Source organism: Bubalus kerabau, chromosome 17 (assembly GCF_029407905.1).
Source record: "Bubalus kerabau isolate K-KA32 ecotype Philippines breed swamp buffalo chromosome 17, PCC_UOA_SB_1v2, whole genome shotgun sequence".
Classification (NCBI taxonomy): Eukaryota; Metazoa; Chordata; class Mammalia; order Artiodactyla; family Bovidae; genus Bubalus; species Bubalus kerabau.
In genome coordinates, this window is record NC_073640.1 from 37,710,155 (window position 1) to 37,729,116 (window position 18,962).

Sequence of the window (18,962 nt, forward strand, 5' to 3'; positions counted from 1 at the left end):
AGAACATTTTCGGAGACCGTGTTCCATGGAGCACACTTTAGGAATGTTAGGTAGGTAGAATAGGGAAAAGGAGTCCAAAATGGCTGTGGCTAAAAGACGAAGAAGGGAAAAGCCCACGAAAATAGAACAAAAGAAGATCCGAGGACCGGCGTGAGGACCTCAGGTAAAACAAAAACACTCCTGGCTGGCCCAATTTACATAGGACAGGCCCAGGGAGAGATAAACATATAAAAAGAGGAGCCAAAGCTACCTCTCTCTCTCTCTCCCGCGTGCTGGGGCGCTCTTCTCTTCGCGTCTTTGGATCGACGTGCCCTCACGCCTCGAAGATGGATTTTCCTGCTATCTTCTAAATAAAATAGGCCTGTAACACTGAGCTGTAACATTGATTTGTCTAAGAGCTATAACATGGTCCTTTCGAGACCTGAGAGCTATAAACAGTCTATCCAAGCCCCGAGAGCTGTGACATGCCGAGGGGGCTTTAATGTTCGTCACTCCAAATCTTTGTTGTGATGAGACAAAGAACCGAGGAACATACACTCATGTGACAGGAAAGAAGGGGGAAATGCTCCTTTAAGTTCTCTTCAGCCGCTGGAGATGAGACAGGCAGCCCTAGCCATAAAATGTAAGCCCTTCCCTTGGCTGGCAAGGCCAGGACCTTTGTCCCTGATATTTTCTCTCTGTTGAATGTATCTCAATTTCCCAGATACTGCCAGGCTCAATCCCTAACTCCCTTCAGATCTCTGGCCAAAGCCTGTCTTATCAGATTAACCTACCTGATTTCCCCCATCTAGAACAGCAGTCTCCTCTGGGACACTGCCCTCTCCCCAGCTGCCTCCCTGGCCTCAGGACAGTCCCTACCCACCCTGTGCTGTGTCTCCTTCCCTCCCACTCCCAGGTGTCATTAGGTAGGATAGACGGGCTGACTGCTAAAAACATTTTTTTTAAGGGAAATAATAAATGGACAGGCAAAGAATGTGAAAGTTCCTACAGAGATAAGCATTGTTAACTGCTGGCATGTGTCCTACTAAATTTTATTTGCAGGCAGAGAAAGGAGGGGTTGGGAGAAATGCAGAGATAATTGCTGTTATTATCAAACGCCTTCTCTCTGTTGTAATCTGGTTTTTCCATCTGAGATCTCTTGGTCACAATAGCTCCTTTCTGGACTTTCCAACCTGGCTCTTGGCTTCTTGTTGGGTGTTAGGGACCTGCTCAGGCCAAGGTGCTGATACTCCACTCCTAACCTTGTCTATGGCAACCATTCCAGTACTCATGCCTGGAAAATCCATGGATGGAGGAGCCTGGTGGGCTACAGTCCATGGGGTCGCACAAAGAGTCGGACACGACTGAGCAACTTCATTCACTCAACCTTGTCTGAAGGAGGCGCCCTGGGCACTTGGGGTGGGGCTTCCACGGGAGCGGTGGGAGAGGCACTGGAAGTTTTCCTGGAGAACTACTGTTTCACAGGGGAGCACAGGATGGTGCTTCAAGGGAAAGAACAGGAAGTGTGCTTCTTCGGAGCTCCAGAGTTGTCTCCCAACTTTGTCTTCCCCACACTAGGCCCGTATTGCTGTTCTGCTGCTGCTGCTAGGTCGTTTCAGTCTGATTCTTTGTGATCCTATGGACTATAGTCCACCAGTCCTCTGTCCATGGAATTCTCCAGGCAAGAATACTCGAGTGGGTTGCCATTTCCTTCTCCAGGGGGATCTTCCCAACCTAGGAATCAAACCTGCATCTCTTCCATCTCCTGTATTGGCAGGTGGGTTCTTTACCATTAGTGCCACCTGGGAAGCCCATGCTGTTCTTCTGCTCCTCTCCAAATTCACTTTCAAGAAAGGATATGTCATGGGCAAACTAGAGTGCAAATGACAACTCCAAGGCCCACATAACTGCCCTCTCCAAATACTTCTATGGAGGCTTTGAGAGAGGAAGTGACTGGCCCATGATCACACAGCAAGTAGGCATCAGGGCTGGGCCTCAGACTTGGGACTCCAGGGTGATGGAAAATTCTGAGCTCACCAGTTAATAAGGGCTGAGTGAGAATGGGTATGGGGTGACAGTGGCAAAGGGAATGATTCGTTGAGGGTCACAGAAGAAGGTGCCCTCTGGCCTAGATCATCGCAGCCTTGGCAGCAGCTGAAAAAGATTAACTTATGTTTGAAGAAGCCTTAAAGAGACAGAAACACAGGCTGTGTTTCCCCAAAAAGGCTCTGCCCATCCTCCTCTACTGAAGGGCAATCTTAGCTTGACTCTAGGAGCTAGGTGCTTAACATAACCATTTTTGAAGACTGCTGGCAAGTCTGTCAGTGCTGTTGCAGGTTTAAGAGGGCTGAGGCAGGACTTGCATTTTTCAAAAATTTCCAAGCCTTTGTCACGAGCATCCTCAAGACCGGCTAAATATGTCCCTGAGTTTGCTGCTCTGCAGGGATTGGTAACCATTCCTTCTAACAGGAAGAGAGGTGGGGTGTGCGTGTGTGTATGTGTGATCATGGGAGAGAACAGTGCCAGGGAAAGCCACCTGCTTGGCTCAAAGGTGGTGAAGTTAAATCACTTGATTTGGGATGGCACTGGTCTCTGGGACAACTGACTCAGAGCACAGATGTGCTCAGATCAGCAAGAAGGCTTTTCTGGGCTTAAAGCCACCTTGGGCAACAGTGATACCACAGAAACGCTGCAGGGGCAAGCTTGTGCTGGCAAAGAAGACATCTGACATTTTTCTAAACTCTCCCAGATGGTCAGGCCAGATACAGTTTTGACAAGTCAGACAAAACCCCCCTGCCACCATCTCAATTCCTCCTGATCATCTTCAAATCCAGCTTTCCTAACATTCTATAGGTGGGCTTATCTGCATTGCTAAGGAATCAGGGGACCTAATCAGAATCATCTAAGAGATTTGTTTCCCTACCCCCACCACTCCTCTGCTTGCAAAATACAGTTTTGCTTCTTTTTTTTTTTTTTTCTGATTATACAAGATGGGGGTAATGTATGTTTATTGTAGAAAATTTGCGGTGTTTGCCTTTGATTGTCTCTGTAAAATTAAAAGACGTAGAATTAGTGGATCAAAGAGCTGCCCATTGGGAAACCTCAATTTATACTCCACCTACCAAGAAAGCAACACCCACTCATCAACATTAGGTATTAATCATGTTTTAATGTTTGTCAGTTTGACTGACAAAAATCAGTAACTCATCAGTATTCACATTTGCTTGGTTTTCATTGAGACAGTATTTTTTATATATTTTCTTGGAAAATGATAGCTGAGCTGCTGCTTTCCCTTTATCAAGGCAGAGATAAGTCTTTTTCCTTCTTTTTTTTTTTTTTTCCCCTAATAAGACTTTGTGCCAAGGAAGACTTGGGACACTGAATAGGGTTCTTGGGCTAGCCATCATGTATATCTAGGGCAACTAAGCTCACTATAGGCTTTAAACAAAAGTACCAATGCACACAAAATCCTCAAGGGTGGATTTTTACTTTGGAAGTGGTGTACGTGTGGTAACTTAGAAAAACTCAGTGGTTTCAGACAGCAGAATGATGTAATTTTCTCAGGAAAGTGCTGCTGGGGCTGCCATCTGTGTTTCTCCAGTAGTCACCAGCCCAGGGCCTGACATATGGTAGGCACCCAGAAACTGTGTTGCCCGTAAAAATAATAAAAATTGCACCTATTTATTTCAAATCCTTTGGAGTTATTTTAAGTTGGAAACAGCTGTCTCAATATCCAGGAAGAGAGATATTGCAAATTCTGACTTACTGGTAGAACTTCTGAAAAAGGGCAAGGGTGAGTGGCAGTATGAATATCATATCACCAGCAAGTTTGACAGAAGCTGTTTTATGGCAGCCATGTCCTTGGATCCAGGTGGGCTGGCCAGGCTCCCCAGGTAAGCCAGTGTGCCTTCCTCCCAGAAGGCCACATTTTCAGCGTTCTAAGTGGCCTTTTCTGGTCATCTCCCAGTTTTCTCTGCCTCCAGGGAAGACTGCACTTGATTTATCATAGGTAATTGTTGTTTAGTTGCTAAGTCAAGTCCCACTCTTTTGCAACCCCATGGACTATAGCCCTCCAGGCTCCTCTGTCTATGGGTTTTCCCAAGCAAAAATACTGGAGTGGGTTGCCATTTCCTTCTCCAGGGGATCTTTCCCACCTAGGGATCAAATCTGTGTCTCTGGCATTGGCAGGCAGATTCTTTGCCACTGATCTACCTGGGAAGCCCTTATTTTCTTGGGCTCCAAAATCACTGTGGATGGTGACAGCCATAGTGTTATGGATGGTGACAGCCATGAAATTAAAAGACGCTTGCTCCTTGGAAGAAAAGCTATGACAAACCTAGACAGCGTATTAAAAAGCAGAGACATCACTTTGCTGACAAAGGTCCTTCTAGTTAAAGCTGTGGTTTTTCCAGTAGTCATGTATGGATATGACAGTTGGAACATAAAGAAGGCTGAGCACTGATGAACTGATGCTTTCAAACTGTGGTGTTGGAGAAGACTCTTGAGAGTCCCTTGGATAACAAGAAGATCAAACCAGTCAATCCTAAAGGAAATCAGTCCTGAATATTCATTGGAAGACTGATGTTGAAGCTGAAGCTTTAATATCTTGGCCACCTGATGCAAAGAGCCGACTCATTAGAAAAGACCCTGATGCTAGGACACATTGAAGGCAGGAGGATAAGGGGATAACAGAGGATGAGATGGTTGGATGTCATCATCGACTCAATGGACATGAGTTTGAGCAGGAGATGAAGGTTAGGCAAGCTTGATGTGCTGCAGTCCGTGGGGTTTCAAAGAGTTGGACACTACTGAGCAACTGAGCAACAAATTGGGAAGCCCACCATAGGTTGTAGATATGTTCTATTAAAGCGATTTGTAAGGCAGCCGGCTATAACCTGAATTCTACAGGGACGGACAGAGTATCTGGCATGCTGGTTCTCAGCTTTTCTCAATCTACCAACCACTAACTATTGTGATAACTGTCAGTGGCCATGCCAATGTAATTGTCAGTTCAAGGCCCAGTGGTTGGTGGGGAGTCAACAAAGACGTTTTCGTAGCAATTTAAGTTGTAGAAGGGTCACCGTACCTGCTCTATAGAAGAAGAGTGTGCTCAGTCGCTCAGCTGTGTCTGACTGCGAACCCATGAACTGTAGCCCGCCAGGCTCCTCTGTCCATGGGACTTTCCAGTCAAGAATACTGGAGGAGGTTGCCATTTCCTTCTCCAGGGATAGAGGAAGAGTGCCTAGGGCCAAGTTGAAGTCAGGGTGGGGCGACCAGATAAGATTGTATAGAGTTTTAGAGCTGCTGCTACTGCTGCTAAGTCGCTTCAGTCGTGTCCGACTCTGTGCGACCCCATAGACGGCAGTCCACCAGGCTCCCCCATCCCTGGGATTCTCCAGGCAAGAACACTGGAGTGGGTTGCCATTTCCTTCTCCAATGCATGAAAATGTAAAGTGAAAGTGAAGTCGCTCAGTCGTGTCCGACTCTTCGCGACCCCGTGGACTGCAGCCTACCAGGCTCCTCTGTCCATGGGATTTTCCAGGCAAGAGTACTGGAGTGGGGTGCCATCGCCTTCTCCGGAGTGGTAGGGCAGCTGGAGGCAAATATTTGGATTAGAGGGATATTTAGGAGATGAGACGAAGAACAGGATCAGATAACTGACAGAAGAGGGGTGGGGGTGAGGGAAGAGGAGTCAAAATGACTCCCAGGCTTGGGGCTTGGGTCTCTGAGCACGTGGTGGGGCCATTACTGGGTTAGGGAAGGAGGGGAAGAGCAGGTTTAGCAGAAAAAAGGAGTTCGGGGCATACTGTGTCTAAGGTGTACGAAGGAAATGGCAATCCACTCCAGTACTATTGCCTGGAGAATCCCAGGGACGGCGGAGCCTGGTGGACTGCCGTCTATGGGGTCGCATAAAGTCGGACTCGACTGAAGCGACTTAGCAGCAGCAGGGACTCCGAGGGAGGCGTCTAAGGGGATTGTCTAAGAGGATATAGAAGGGTGTGGCGCCTGGGAGAGGGGTCTGAACTGGTCAGGACAGAAATGGAGAGGAAGCCAACAACAGTGAGAAATGGGAGAGGCTGCTCTGTTTGAGGTGTGCAGAACGGGCAGGGTGTCACGTGGTGGGAGCGCTCAGCCTCAAGAACGCTTAATCTCAAAGCAGAGGGCCAAGCCTAACCGCAGACAGAGATGGAGGGCGGGGTGGGTAAAGGTTGGGTGGGGTGGGCGGGAGAGGGGGAGGAACCGGATTTGGCCCATCTGGAGCCCGCCCTCTCAATCTCCTCATCCATTGGACAATTGCGCTGTTCGTCAGGGGCCCGCCTCCACAGATGAACCAATAAAAGCTGGCAAAAGCCTGCTTCCTTCTCCAGCTGGATCAGCAGCACGAGAGGTCCCTCCCGGGAGGTTGAGTCCGGGGTAGGGGTACCCGCGGAACTGCTTGCGAGCGTGAAATTGACTGACGGACACGGCTGCCTTGGTGCAGGTGAGAGGAGGACGTGGCTCCAAGGTAGGGAAGAGGGCGAGCGTGAGAGGTGAAAGCCTCTAGCCTCCCCGCGTCCACTCCAGCCCACGGAAACGGCTCAGGTGATGGGGTGGAGAGCGGAGGTGAAGTGAGGTGAGGGGGCGGGCCCGCGAGGGACTGGGAAGAGCCTTGGTCACACCTACGGTCACCCTCCTCGGGCGCACGAGCCACGTGGGCTCGCAGCCTGGCGTAGGACCTTTGGCTGCGTGCCCTAACATCCGCAGTAGCTGTTTTAGCCCTCGGAGCTCAGCATCGCAACTTAATTCGCCTTATCTATAGACTGGGAAGCTGGGACTCGGGGACGTGGCCGCGCCAGGGTTTGAGGGAGATAGGGCTTGGTGGATTCCGGAGGCCGCGCTCGTATCTATGAGCCTGTGGGTCAGAGACTTGACTCTGGGACCTGTTTTCTTTAGATACGCGAAACTGTTTGGGTCGAGTCTGCGGCAGACGGCCTTGCGTCGGGCAACGCTGCCTAGCTTCTCTGCAAGGCTAGGGGTGGGGACGAGGGGCACGGGGAGGTGCCTCTGCGCGCCGGGTCCGACCAATCCTGCCCCTAGTTCGGCGAGGTGGGCTGGGGAGACTGGGCGGTCCTCGAGTGTGGGCGTTCTCCATACTCCGACCGAAAAACTTGGGGGCGGGATTCCGAAAACACGTGGAGTGAAAAAACGCTCCACCCCCCCACCCCCCACCCCGGTTCTCCAGAGAAAAATGGTAAAATAGAGCAACTTAAATTTTTTTTTTTTTTTTTTTAAGGAAAAATACCGCCAGAGGCTGTTGAAGGTGTAGGGTTTACTTCATGCTCTTATGGAGGCAGATGTGAACCATTTGGAAATCAGTTTGGCAGGATGAGTCTACACCCTTTGACCTACTGATACTAGCCTTGGGAAATAAGTAGGTTAAACTTAAGTAGGAAAAATGTTGATGCCTTAGGCATTGCAGTTTGGTGTTTTATAAATAGGGAGATAGTGGAAACAACCTCTAAATCCTCAGTGATACACCTAATAATAAAAGATTATTGCTAATAATATCTTTTTTTGGAGCTGAAGGGTTATATTTCTTTAAAATCCTCACAAAACCCTATGAAACTAGTATTCCCATTCCACAGATGGATAACTGGAACTCAGGCAAGTGAAGTCATTGTGTGTCTGATGCTAGACAGCTAGTGTGCTTTGGGACCTCTTGAAACTGCTGTGTTTAGCCCGTGTTTGAGGCCTGGGCACTGGAGAGCCAGCCACTGGTGAATAAGGCAGCCGTGTTTCCTGAACTTACAGAGCATGCATGCGTGTGTTCTTTACATATATGTAGAACAAGCTTTGGCCAGTTTTATTAAGGAAAATTTTTGCATGATTTACTGTTCACCACTCTCTCCTAGCATGCTTCTGCTCATCACCTGGATCAATGGTAGCTAGTGTGCATACTCTGTTATTTTCTGTATGCGGTGTCCAATTCAGTTTATTATTGCCACTATAGTGACGGACACCAGTTTTTGGCCAACATGGCATACAAGTTGCAAGTGTTAGTTGCTCAGTCATGTCTGACTCTTTGCAACCCCATGGACTCCTCTAGCCCACCAGGCTCCTCTGTCCATGGAATTCTTCAGGCAAGAATACTAGGGTGGGTTCCCATTCCCTTCTGCAGGGGATCTCCCCAACCCAGGGGTCAAACCCGGGTCTCCTGCATTGCAGGCATATTCTTTACTGTCTGAGTCACCAGGGAAGCCCCAGCATGGCATAGTGCTCTATGCAAGATTTCCTCAAGGCTGGGCAGCTGTTGGTGAGGATGACCAGGTTCACTTTGCCTTGTCTTATCATTTTCAGAGTCTATTGTACCCCAGCACATACTTTTTCCACTTACCATAACCAGTTGGAGCCTAGAGTTGATCTGACTCCAGCGGCTTTTCCGTCTTTTTTGCTGCCACTGTCTTCCTGCCTAAAGAGCTGGATGGCCTCTGGCTGAGAGCTGCTACCAAGATGGCTGGGGAGCAAGAAAGAGCTTGTATGTATTTAAAGGAACACAGCCTGCCTGGGAGAGGGAACATGGAGCTGTGCACTGGTCTGTGGCAAGGGAAAGGATTTGGGAAGAAGGAAACAACTGTGGGAAGCCCTCAGTAACTCTTAAGTGCAGAGTGTTTAAAAAGCCATTTTCTGAAATGCATTTATGTTATAATGGGATGTGTGGAGACTTAAATATTTTGAGATTAAGTGTTTGCAGAAGTCATTATTTTTAAGAAATTAAATTTCTTAACCTCTTGAATTTTCAGATTTAAAGAACCCTTTTGCGGAAGGAACATATTCACTCATACGGTTTCAGAATGTCAAGTAGTGTGTCCTACTGGATTCTCAGTTCTGCAAGGAAGACCTTTGCCACATTGCAGGGGGGACAACGTTTATATTCAAGGTATGCCTCAAATAGGAGTAAATCAAAATGGAGACTCTGTCCCCAGGGGCAGGCCACCCTAAAAGACAATGCCGCTGCATGTGGTGGCATTGCTCTGCAGAAAGCCTACAGACACACATCAACGGAGGAAGAGGACTTCCACTTGCAGCTCAGCCCGGAGCAGGTAAATGAAGTGCTGAGAGCTGGTGAGTCGGCCCATAAGATTCTTGACCTTGTCAGCAGAGCTCCAGGTTCAGTGCTACGATTTGAGAGCAACCAGCTAGCTGCCAATTCCCCAGTGGAGGACCGGGGAGGTATAGCCGCCTGCCTGCAGACCAACGGACTGCTGTTTGGCATCTTCGATGGACATGGTGGCCACGCATGTGTTCAAGCAGTGAGCGAGAGGCTCTTCTACTATGTGGCCGTGTCACTAATGTCCCAGCAGACTCTGGAGCAAATGGAGGAGGCCATGGAAAGCATGAAGCCCCTGCTGCCCATCCTTCAGTGGCTCAAGCACCCAGGGGACAGTATCTACAAGGATGTCACATCGGTGCACCTTGATCACCTCCGCGTCTACTGGCAGGAGCTGCTGAACCTGCACATGGAAATGGGGCTGAGCACTGAGGAAGCATTAATGTACTCCTTCCAGAGACTGGATTCTGACATCTCACTAGAGATCCAGGCCCCCCTCGAAGATGAGATGACCAGGAACCTTTCACTCCAGGTTGCTTTCTCAGGGGCAACGGCTTGCCTGGCCCACGTTGATGGGGTTCACTTGCACGTGGCAAACGCTGGCGACTGCCGGGCCATCCTTGGTGTCCAGGAAGACAACGGCATGTGGTCTTGTCTGCCCCTCACCCAGGACCACAATGCCTGGAACCCAGCCGAGCTGTCACGGCTGAAGAGGGAGCATCCTGAGTCCGAGGACAGGACGGTCATCATGGAAAACAGGCTGCTGGGAGTCCTCATGCCCTGCAGGGCCTTTGGGGACGTCCAGCTGAAGTGGAGTAAAGAGCTGCAGCGCAGTGTTCTGGAGCGGGGCTTCGACACCGAGGCCCTCAACATCTACCAGTTCACCCCCCCGCACTACTACACCCCACCTTACCTGACGGCCAGGCCAGAGGTCACCTACCACAGGCTGAGGCCACAGGATAAGTTCCTCGTGCTGGCCTCTGATGGCCTGTGGGACGTGCTGGGCAACGAGGATGTGGTGAGGCTGGTGGTGGAGCACCTGGCTGAAGAGGGTCAGCACAAGCCAGACCTGGCCCAGAGACCCACCAACCTGGGACTCATGCAGAGCCTGCTGCAGCAGAGGAAAGCCCAGGGGCTCCATGCAGCGGACCAAAACGCAGCCACACGTCTGATCAGATACGCCATAGGGAACAACGAATACGGGGAGATGGAGCCTGAGCGGCTGTCGGCGATGTTGACGTTGCCGGAGGACTTGGCAAGGATGTATAGGGATGACATCACAGTCACCGTGGTGTATTTCAACTCGGACTCAATTGGTGCGTCTTCCAAGGGGAGTTAAGAGTCTCCCACCCTGTTGCCAAGGTTAACTTCAATGTTCTTCTGAGACATTTTCCCTGACTCAAAACCTGGCTCTTTAGACCCTATGGTTGAAGGGCAGGTGGATAGATGCAGCTTGCTTAATTATAGACTAATGTGAGGAAAAAACAGCCTTGGATTAAAAACAAATCTAGTGATTTTATGTGCCTGCGTGTTTTGGTCACCTCTTCTATGCAGAGAGGGTAGAGCACAGAGACGATCGACTTGTCTTGGGCTTGTGTAACCCAAGTCCTTTTATAAAGACACTGTTAAAACTGTCAGCCTGAGCCTGGAAAGGGTAAATTTAATTATGATTCTAAGAATATGAAGAAGTCCAGGATCTTCTGAGCTCTTGCTGCAAAATCTGGAGACTTGATAATTCTGTGTGTAATCATGGACTTCTACACTATGAAGGGAAGTTTTTGTTTTTTATTCTGAAGTTACTAAAGACCTAGGTTTACAAAGCATATTACAGGACACTTTTCTATGCAATATTCTAACTTGTGTGTGTGTTTAGTTGTGAAAACATTTTGTAATGCTGCATTCTAGTTCTGATTTAGTTTATGTTAAAATTGAGTCCTCAAACTTGCCAAACAGGCGTGCTGTGAGCGAGCATGCTTAGAATGAGTTTTCTTGGTTTTTCAGCTGAGGGTGAAGGTGGCCAGGCCCCTGGACCAGCTGAATTTGTGTAGCTTTCAAGCCCTTCCTCTGTGTCCCACCCCTTGAACCTTTGAGCCATGCTAGGAGGTAACTTCTGTCTGAGCCTTAACTCCTGGCCTTTCCTTCATTAATAAAATTTCCTCCAGTGTTCAGTAAATCTCTACAGATTTACTCATAGTACTTAGCCTTTCTGATTATACTTCTCAAACATTCCTCTAATTCCTCCTAATGCTCCTTCCCCCACTGCTATGCTGAACTTGCTCACCCTGCTGACTGTGCAATACTGTCTAGAAAGAATGCTCTCACTTCACATGGTTGCAGGGAAGCAGGAAATTCATGACTGTATGTGGTAATCGTGACAGTTTAGGCAGGACTGGCTTATGCAATGGATTCTAGACTTTGAGATTCAGCCTGAATCTGGAGAGGTAAAAATGTGAAGGACCTGAGAACAGTTGCTAACCAAGGCTCCCTGGCTGCATCCCCAGGGGTGGTGGGGAGGAGGGAGGGGGGAGATTTTTTCAGATGGGACACTTGCCCATAGACTAGTGGGATAAATGGCCACTGCTACTCCTCAGTAATTAGGCCTTATTTAGTATAAGAGTTGCGCAAAAAATAGTGTAACCTGTAGTAGCTTCTGTGGGCTGCACAGTCTGTGTTTATTGGAAAATTAAACCATGTGGATCTTTTTTAGGGGGATGAATTTCATGTTCTGAAATTGCTGTAGTTAAATAGGAAGTGTGTCTCTAGATGGAAACAAATATAAACCTGCAGAACTGACTTTATTTTCCTGTACTATCTTCCTGTTGATGGTTCCCCTCATCTGACCCCCTTGAGCCACCCACTGAAAGGAAAGCAAAATAGGTATGACTTTCATATTCGGGACAAGGGACAGTCAAGTGTTGAGACAGCCTAGGGATGTTTCCCTGTACATTTAGTGATATTGTTTTGTCTAAGAAATTCTCTTCTGAGTGCTTAAGCCTTTGTCCTTTTATTCTGAAAAATCTTAACTCAAATAAAACCTGAATCCCTATCATTTAGCTTGCATGAAGTTTCGTTACTAGAGCCAAACACTACTCGTCTGCAATCCTTCATTCTTTATGCCAGCTAAACCCTGGCACACCCTCAGAGCATTTACTGGGGTTACAGAGTGTCTGAATTCTGTTTTGGAGCCTCGCATGGGCTCTTAAATATACCTGATTAACTTGTGGAACAGCTGAGAGAATACAGACTTCCAACCTATTCCTTCAAGGGTGTCTGTGGTTTTTCTCAGCCTAATACATTTGCTTTCTAATTGGCATATTGAGAGAGAAGAAAGGCTTGTTTATTGTCTGCCCTTTTTCCACTGTGAACTCTGCCATGAATGCTTCGAGGAGCAGCTCCTCCTGGTTAACCCCAGTGTGTCTGACTCCCTGACTACAATTTTGGTGTCACTTGAGGATGGGTAGTAGAATTTGAGAGGGGGTTGGTGGTACTTGTCAGGTCTTCTGAAATACGTATCATTCCTTGTATGTAAAGATTTTGATATTTAGACTTCTAAAATGAACTAAAAAATGAGATTGTTTAAGGTGTCACTTATGAATAAACTATGCTTTATTGGTCCTTTAAATTGCATATTTATTTTAGGTAAGAAATGTTGGTAATATTGGCATACTTTAGATATTGTTATATAAATAATACAGTTCTGCTGTTTCTGGGGATTGATCAAAATGGATAGAGAAGTTCTAAGTTCAAGTTAGTATGTTAGGTCAAGTTATGTGTTCAGTCTTCTGAGATGTTATTTGGAACATTAGAGCTAATTTATTATAATGAAAGTGTAAACTTTGAGGTACGTTAACATTTTCCCCAGAAGTATGATTGGCCTAAAAGGTCGACAAGAAAATGTTCAGAATGAGTCTGGCTTGATTTGTTCATCCATCAGTCCCTAGTGACCTATTTTTCATTTGACAGTTTTGGAATTCTGCATTTCCCAGGTTAAACCAGGATATTCTGGAACTGAGCTATCCTAGTTTCATTTTAAGTGGTTCCTTTGTCTCTGAACGTGGCTCTCATCGCAGAGGAAGCCCTGGTGTGGCTTTGGGGCTAGGAATAAAGGCTGGTGGCGCTGCTTTGTCCTGTGAGCCGCCACGTGTGTCACCAAGTGCAAAACAGAGGCCTGCAGCGTGACCATCTCCTGAGCAGGCTCGAGGCTCTTTCCCTGACACCTCGGGCACCTGACATGTAGCTAACCTCCTGGAAAATATTTCGTATCAAGCATTTACTTGGGAAAATTAACCATGTTCTTTAATATTTACTGATATTTGTAAACTGTATACCAATGTTCTTTTTGACATTGATTTTCTCACCATGAGAGATATTTAAGTGAAACTTGTAAATAAAAGAGGCAAAAGAAGATTTGGTTTCTTTCGGTTTTGAACATTTGTATTTGTAAGGTCCTTAGGGTACTAGATTAGGCCAGCCTTTGTTTCACCACCTGTATCTAGCCATGGAAGATTTTAGTTTGCTCAAGAGTCCACCCGAGGGACTTCTCTGGTCTGGTGGTTAAGACTGCCTCCCAATGCAGGGAATGCAGTTTTGACCCCTGGCTGGAGAGCTAAGATCCCACATGCCTTGGGGCCAAAAATCCAAAACCTGAAACAAGCAATACTGTAACAAATGTAATAAAGACTTTAAAAATGTTCCACATCAAAAAAAAAAAAAAGGCTACCCTAAAGAAGTTTTCTCTGCCAATTTTTGGCGTCTGCTAGCCCCACCAAGCCTGGTGGGCTGCCGTCTGTGGGGCTGCACAGAGTCGGACATGACTGACGCGACTTAGCAGCAGCAGCAGCAGCCACACAGGAAGTCCTTGCTTAGCGTTAACTTGTGGAGAGCTGAAAAGGAGGAAAAGAGAGGCTTTTGTTGTGACGGTCTCCACACACTCAGGGCTGAGGCTTGCTGGGACTTCACATTATTTAACTGGCCTCGTAAAACCAGCTTCTTTGTTAATTTTAAATTCAGAGCCAGCTTTGGGGAAAGATCTACCCAGCTACTTGAAGAGCCCAGTTGATCCCACCTCCACTGACTGAGCCATATCTCATTGCCTCTGAGTGATACAGCTCACAAAGACCGCTCTGGTGGGTACTTAAAATGCAAATACAACTATTAGGTTGGTAATTTTAGTGTGGGCTAGTGTGGTTAATTGGAAAAGACCCTAATGCTGGGAAAGACTGAAGGCAGGAGAAGGGGGTGAGAGGATGAGATGGTTGGATGGCATCACCGACTCAATGGACATGGGTTTGAGCAAACTCCCGGAGATGGTGAAGGACGGCGGGGGGGCGGGGGGGCGGGGGGGCGGGGTGGGGGAGACTGGTGTGCTGCAGTCCATGGGGTCACAAAGAGTTGATACATCTTAGCAACTGAATAATAACAAAGGGTGGTTAAGCTGGGCCTTGAAGAGCAGCTTTGAGGGAGAGAAAGGTGAAAATGATGGAGCTGTTCCTTCTTTGTAACATGATAAAAACAGGCCCAGAGGCTTGAAAACTTCCTGACACTACAATAGGGCTTAAATTTGAACTGAGCCCACTGCCCCATGCACTTGTCCCAATGCTGGGCTTTCAGAAAGGGAAAATGCAGGAAAATCTCATGGCACAATTTTGGCCCAGGGTGGGTGGCATGGGGTGGAGAAGTAGGTTGTTCAGACAAGAAGCTGATAGATAACCCATACATTCCAATATCCCATCTTTTTGAAACTTAATAAAAATATGTGCTGATGACAAGCACTGTAGACCTCAGAGCCGTTGCAACCAGAAGGTTGATAATTGGGATTACCAAAACATTACCCTCTTACCTCACCACCGACAAATCAGATGAAAGTCACACATCCTGCAGCTCTCACCCTAAATGGTGCCTTTAAAAAAACCTCTAGGGCTTCCCTGGTGGCTCAGTGGTGAAGCATCCACCTGCCAATGCTGGAAATGGGGGGTCTTTCCCTGGTCTGCGAGGATGCCACATGCCGCAGAGCAACTGGGCCCTGTACCACGACTACTGAGCCTGTGCTCTAGAGCTCGGGAACCACAACTACTGAACCCCACATGCCTGGAGCTCACGCTCCGAAACAGGAGAAACCACCACAACGAGAAGCCTTCGTACAGCAACAAAGACCCAGAGCAGCCAAAATTAAGTAAAGAAAAAAAGTTTCAATTAAAAAAAAAAATCCTTCTCTGAAAGTTGTGGGGGAGTTTGGGTCTTTACAGCATGAAAGCTGCCCACACAAATTGCCTGCAAATAAACACTGCACTTTTTGTCACCACAACCCAGTATCAGTAAATTGGTTTTGCCATGTGGCCAGTGAGCAGACCCAGTTTAGTTCAGTAACATCCGTAGACCAGGAAATGTTACTTACCCTCACCTTCAAAAGAAGCAGCCTGTGGAGGCACTTTTTAAAGCTCACTCTATCTCAGATCTTAACTCTTCCTGCCTTCCTGGGATTCTGGAAAGTTCTCACTTGCCCCACTGAGACAAGAGGGAAGGGGGCAGGGCATAAGCTGAGATGTTGAGGACTCGACGAAAAGCAGTCAGAATCGATTAGGTCCAAGATGGCTGAAGATTCCACTTCCGGTACACCTTGGGCCTCATTATGTGCTCATTGTAATACATTCAGTTCAGTCGCTCAGTCGTGTCCGATTCTTTGTGACCCCATGAATTGCAGCACGCCAGGCCTCTCTGTCCATCACCAACTCCTGGAGTTCACTCAGACTCAACGTCCATCTAGTCAGTGATGCCATCCAGCCATCTCATCCTCTGTCATCCCCTTCTCCTCCTGCCCCCAATCCCTCCCACCATCAGAGTCTTTTCCAATGAGTCAACTCTTCGCATGAGGTGGCCAAAGTACTGGAGTTTCAGCTTAAGCATCATTCCTTCCAAAGAAATCCCAGGGCTGATCTCCTTCAGAATGGACTGGTTGGATCTCCTTGCAGTCCAAGGGACTCTCAAGAGTCTTTTCCAACACCACAGTTCAAAAGCATCAATTCTTCGGAGCTCAGCCTTCTTCACAGTCCAACTCTCACATCCATACATGACCACAGGAAAAACCACAGGCTTGACTAGACAGACCTTTGTTGGCAAAGTAATGTCTCTGCTTTTGAATATGCTATCTAAGTTGGTCATAACTTTCCTTCCAAGGAGTAAGCGTCTTTTAATTTCATGGCTGCAGTCACCATCTGTAGTGATTTTGGAGCCCAGAAAAATAAAGTCTGACGCTGTTTCCACTGTTTCCCCATCTATTTCCCACGAAGTGATGGGACCGGATGCCATGATCTTCGTTTTCTGAATGTTGAGTTTTAAGCCAACTTTTTCACTCTCCTCTTTCACTTTCATCAAGAGGCATTTTAGTTCTTCTTCACTTTCTGCCATAAGGGTGGTGTCATCTGCATATCTGAGGTTATTGATATTTCTCCCGGCAATCTTGATTCCAGCTTGTGCTTCTTCCAGCCCAGCGTTTCTCATGATGTACTCTGCATATAAGTTAAATAAGCAGGGTGACAATATATAGCCTTGACATACTCCTTTTCCTATTTGGAACCAGTCTATTGTTCCATGTCCAGTTCTAACTGTTGCTTCCTGACCTGCATACAAATTTCTCAAGAGGCAGATCAGGTGGTCTGGTATTCCCATCTCTTTCAGAATTTTCCACAGTTTATTGTGAGCCACACAGTCAAAGGCTTTGGCATAGTCAATAAAGCAGAAATAGATGTTTTTCTGGAACTCTCTTGCTTTTTCAATGATCCAGCAGATATTGGCAATTTGGTCTCTGGTTCCTCTGCCTTTTCTAAAACCAGCTTGAACATCAGGAAGTTCACGGTTCACGTATTGCTGAAGCCTGGCTTGGAGAATTTTGAGCATGACTTTACTAGCGTGTGAGATGAGTGCAATTGTGTGGTAGTTTGAGCATTCTTTGGCATTGCCTTTCTTTGGGATTGGAATGAAAACTGACCTTTTCCAGTCCTGTGGCCACTGCTGAGTTTTCCAAATTTGCTGGCATATTGAGTGCAGCACTTTCACAGCATCATCTTTCAGGATTTGAAATAGCTCAACTGGAATTCCATCACCTCCACTAGCTTTGTTCGTAGTGATGCTTTCTAAGGCCCACTTGACTTCACATTCCAGGATATCTGGCTCTAGGTCAGTGATCACACCATCGTGATTATCTGGGTCATGAAGCTCTTTTTTGTACAGTTCTTCTGTGTATTCTTGCCACCTCTTCTTAATATCTTCTGCTTCTGTTAGGTCCATACTATTTCTGTCCTTTATCGAGCCCATCTTTGCATGAAATGTTCCCTTGGTATCTCTAATTTCCTTGAAGAGATCTCTAGTCTTTCGCATTCTGTTGTTTTCCTCTATTTCTTTGCACTGATCACTGAGAAAGGCTTTCTTATCTCTTCTTGCTATTCTTTGGAACTCTGCATTCAGATGTTTATATCTTTCCTTTTCTCCTTTGCTTTTCGCTTCTCTTCTTTTCACAGCTATTTGTAAGGCCTCCGCAGACAGCCATTTTGCTTTTTTTTGCATTTCTTTTCCATGGGGATGGTCTTAATCCCTGTCTCCTGTACAATGTCACGAACCTCCGTCCATAGTTCATCAGGCACTCTATCAGATCTAGGCCCTTAAATTTATTTCTCACTTCCACTGTATAATCATAAGGGATTTGATTTAGGTCATACCTGAATGGTCTAGTGGTTTTCCCTCCTTTCTTCAATTTCAGTCTGAATTTGGCAATAAGGAGTTCATGATCTGAGCCACAGTCAGCTCCTGGTCTTGTTTTTGCTGACTGTATAGAGCTTCTCCATCTTTGGCTGCAAAGAATATAATCAATCTGATTTCGGTGTTGACCATCTGGTGATGTCCATGTGTAGAGTCTTCTCTTGTGTTGTTGGAAGAGGGTGTTTGCTATGACCAGTGCATTTTCTTGGCAAAACTCTATTAGTCTTTGCCCTGCTTCATTCCGTATGGCAAGGCCAAATTTGCCTGTTACTCCAGGTGTTTCTTGACTTCCTACTTTTGCATTCCAGCCCCCTATAATGAAAAGGACATCTTTTTTGGGTGTTAGCTCTAAAAGGTTTTGTAGGTCTTCATAGAACCATTCAACTTCAGCTTCTTCAGCGTTACTGGTTGGGGCATAGACTTGGATTACTGTGATATTGAATGGTTTGCCTTGGAAACGAACAGAGATCATTCTGTCGTTTTTGAGATTGCATCCAAGTACTGCATTTCGAACTCTTTTGTTGACCATGATGGCTACTCCATTTCTTCTGAGGGATTCCTGCCCGCCGTAGTAGATATAATGGTCATCTGAGTTAAATTCACCCATTCCAGTCCATTTCAGTTTGCTGATTCCTAGAATGTCGACGTTCACTCTTGCCATCTCTTGTTTGACCACTTCCAATTTGCCTTGATTCATGGACCTGACATTCCAGGTTCCTATGCAATATTTCTCTTTACAGCATTGGATCTTGCTTCTATCACCAGTCACATCCACAGCTGGGTATTGTTTTTGCTTTGGCTCCATCCCTTCATTCTTTCTGGAGTTATTTCTCCACTGATCTCCAGTAGCATATTGGGCACCTACTGACCTGGGGAGTTCCTCTTTCAGTATCCTATCATTTTGCCTTTTCATACTGTTCATGGGGTTCTCAAGGCAAGAATACTGAAGTGATTTGCCATTCCCTCCTCCAGTGGACCACATTCTGTCAGACCTCTCCACCATGACCCGCCTGTCTTAGGTGGCCCCACGGGCATGGCTTAGTTTCATTGAGTTAGACAAGGCTGTGGTCCTAGTGTGATTAGATTGACTAGTTTTCTGTGAGTATGGTTTCAGTGTGTCTGCCCTCTGATGCCCTCTTGCAAC

General features: G+C 46.9%; 1 protein-coding gene across 6 annotated transcripts; it reads left to right on the top strand.

Annotated features, from left to right (window-relative positions):
* Positions 1-6,340: 6,340 nt before the first annotated feature.
* On the top strand, positions 6,341-12,689 carry PDP2 (pyruvate dehydrogenase phosphatase catalytic subunit 2). 6 transcript variants are annotated; one of them, XM_055552475.1, is made up of 4 exons: positions 6,341-6,460; positions 7,253-7,390; positions 8,317-8,494; positions 8,760-12,689. In XM_055552475.1, exon 4 carries the CDS (start codon positions 8,811-8,813, stop codon positions 10,404-10,406), a length of 1,596 nt encoding a protein of 531 aa, XP_055408450.1. In that variant the 5' UTR covers positions 6,341-6,460; positions 7,253-7,390; positions 8,317-8,494; positions 8,760-8,810; the 3' UTR covers positions 10,407-12,689. The 6 variants fall into 6 exon arrangements, with proteins under 6 accessions (XP_055408450.1, XP_055408449.1, XP_055408448.1 ...); XM_055552476.1 differs by having other exon boundaries at positions 6,348-6,484; XM_055552474.1 differs by lacking the exon at positions 8,317-8,494.
* Positions 12,690-18,962: the final 6,273 nt, after the last annotated feature.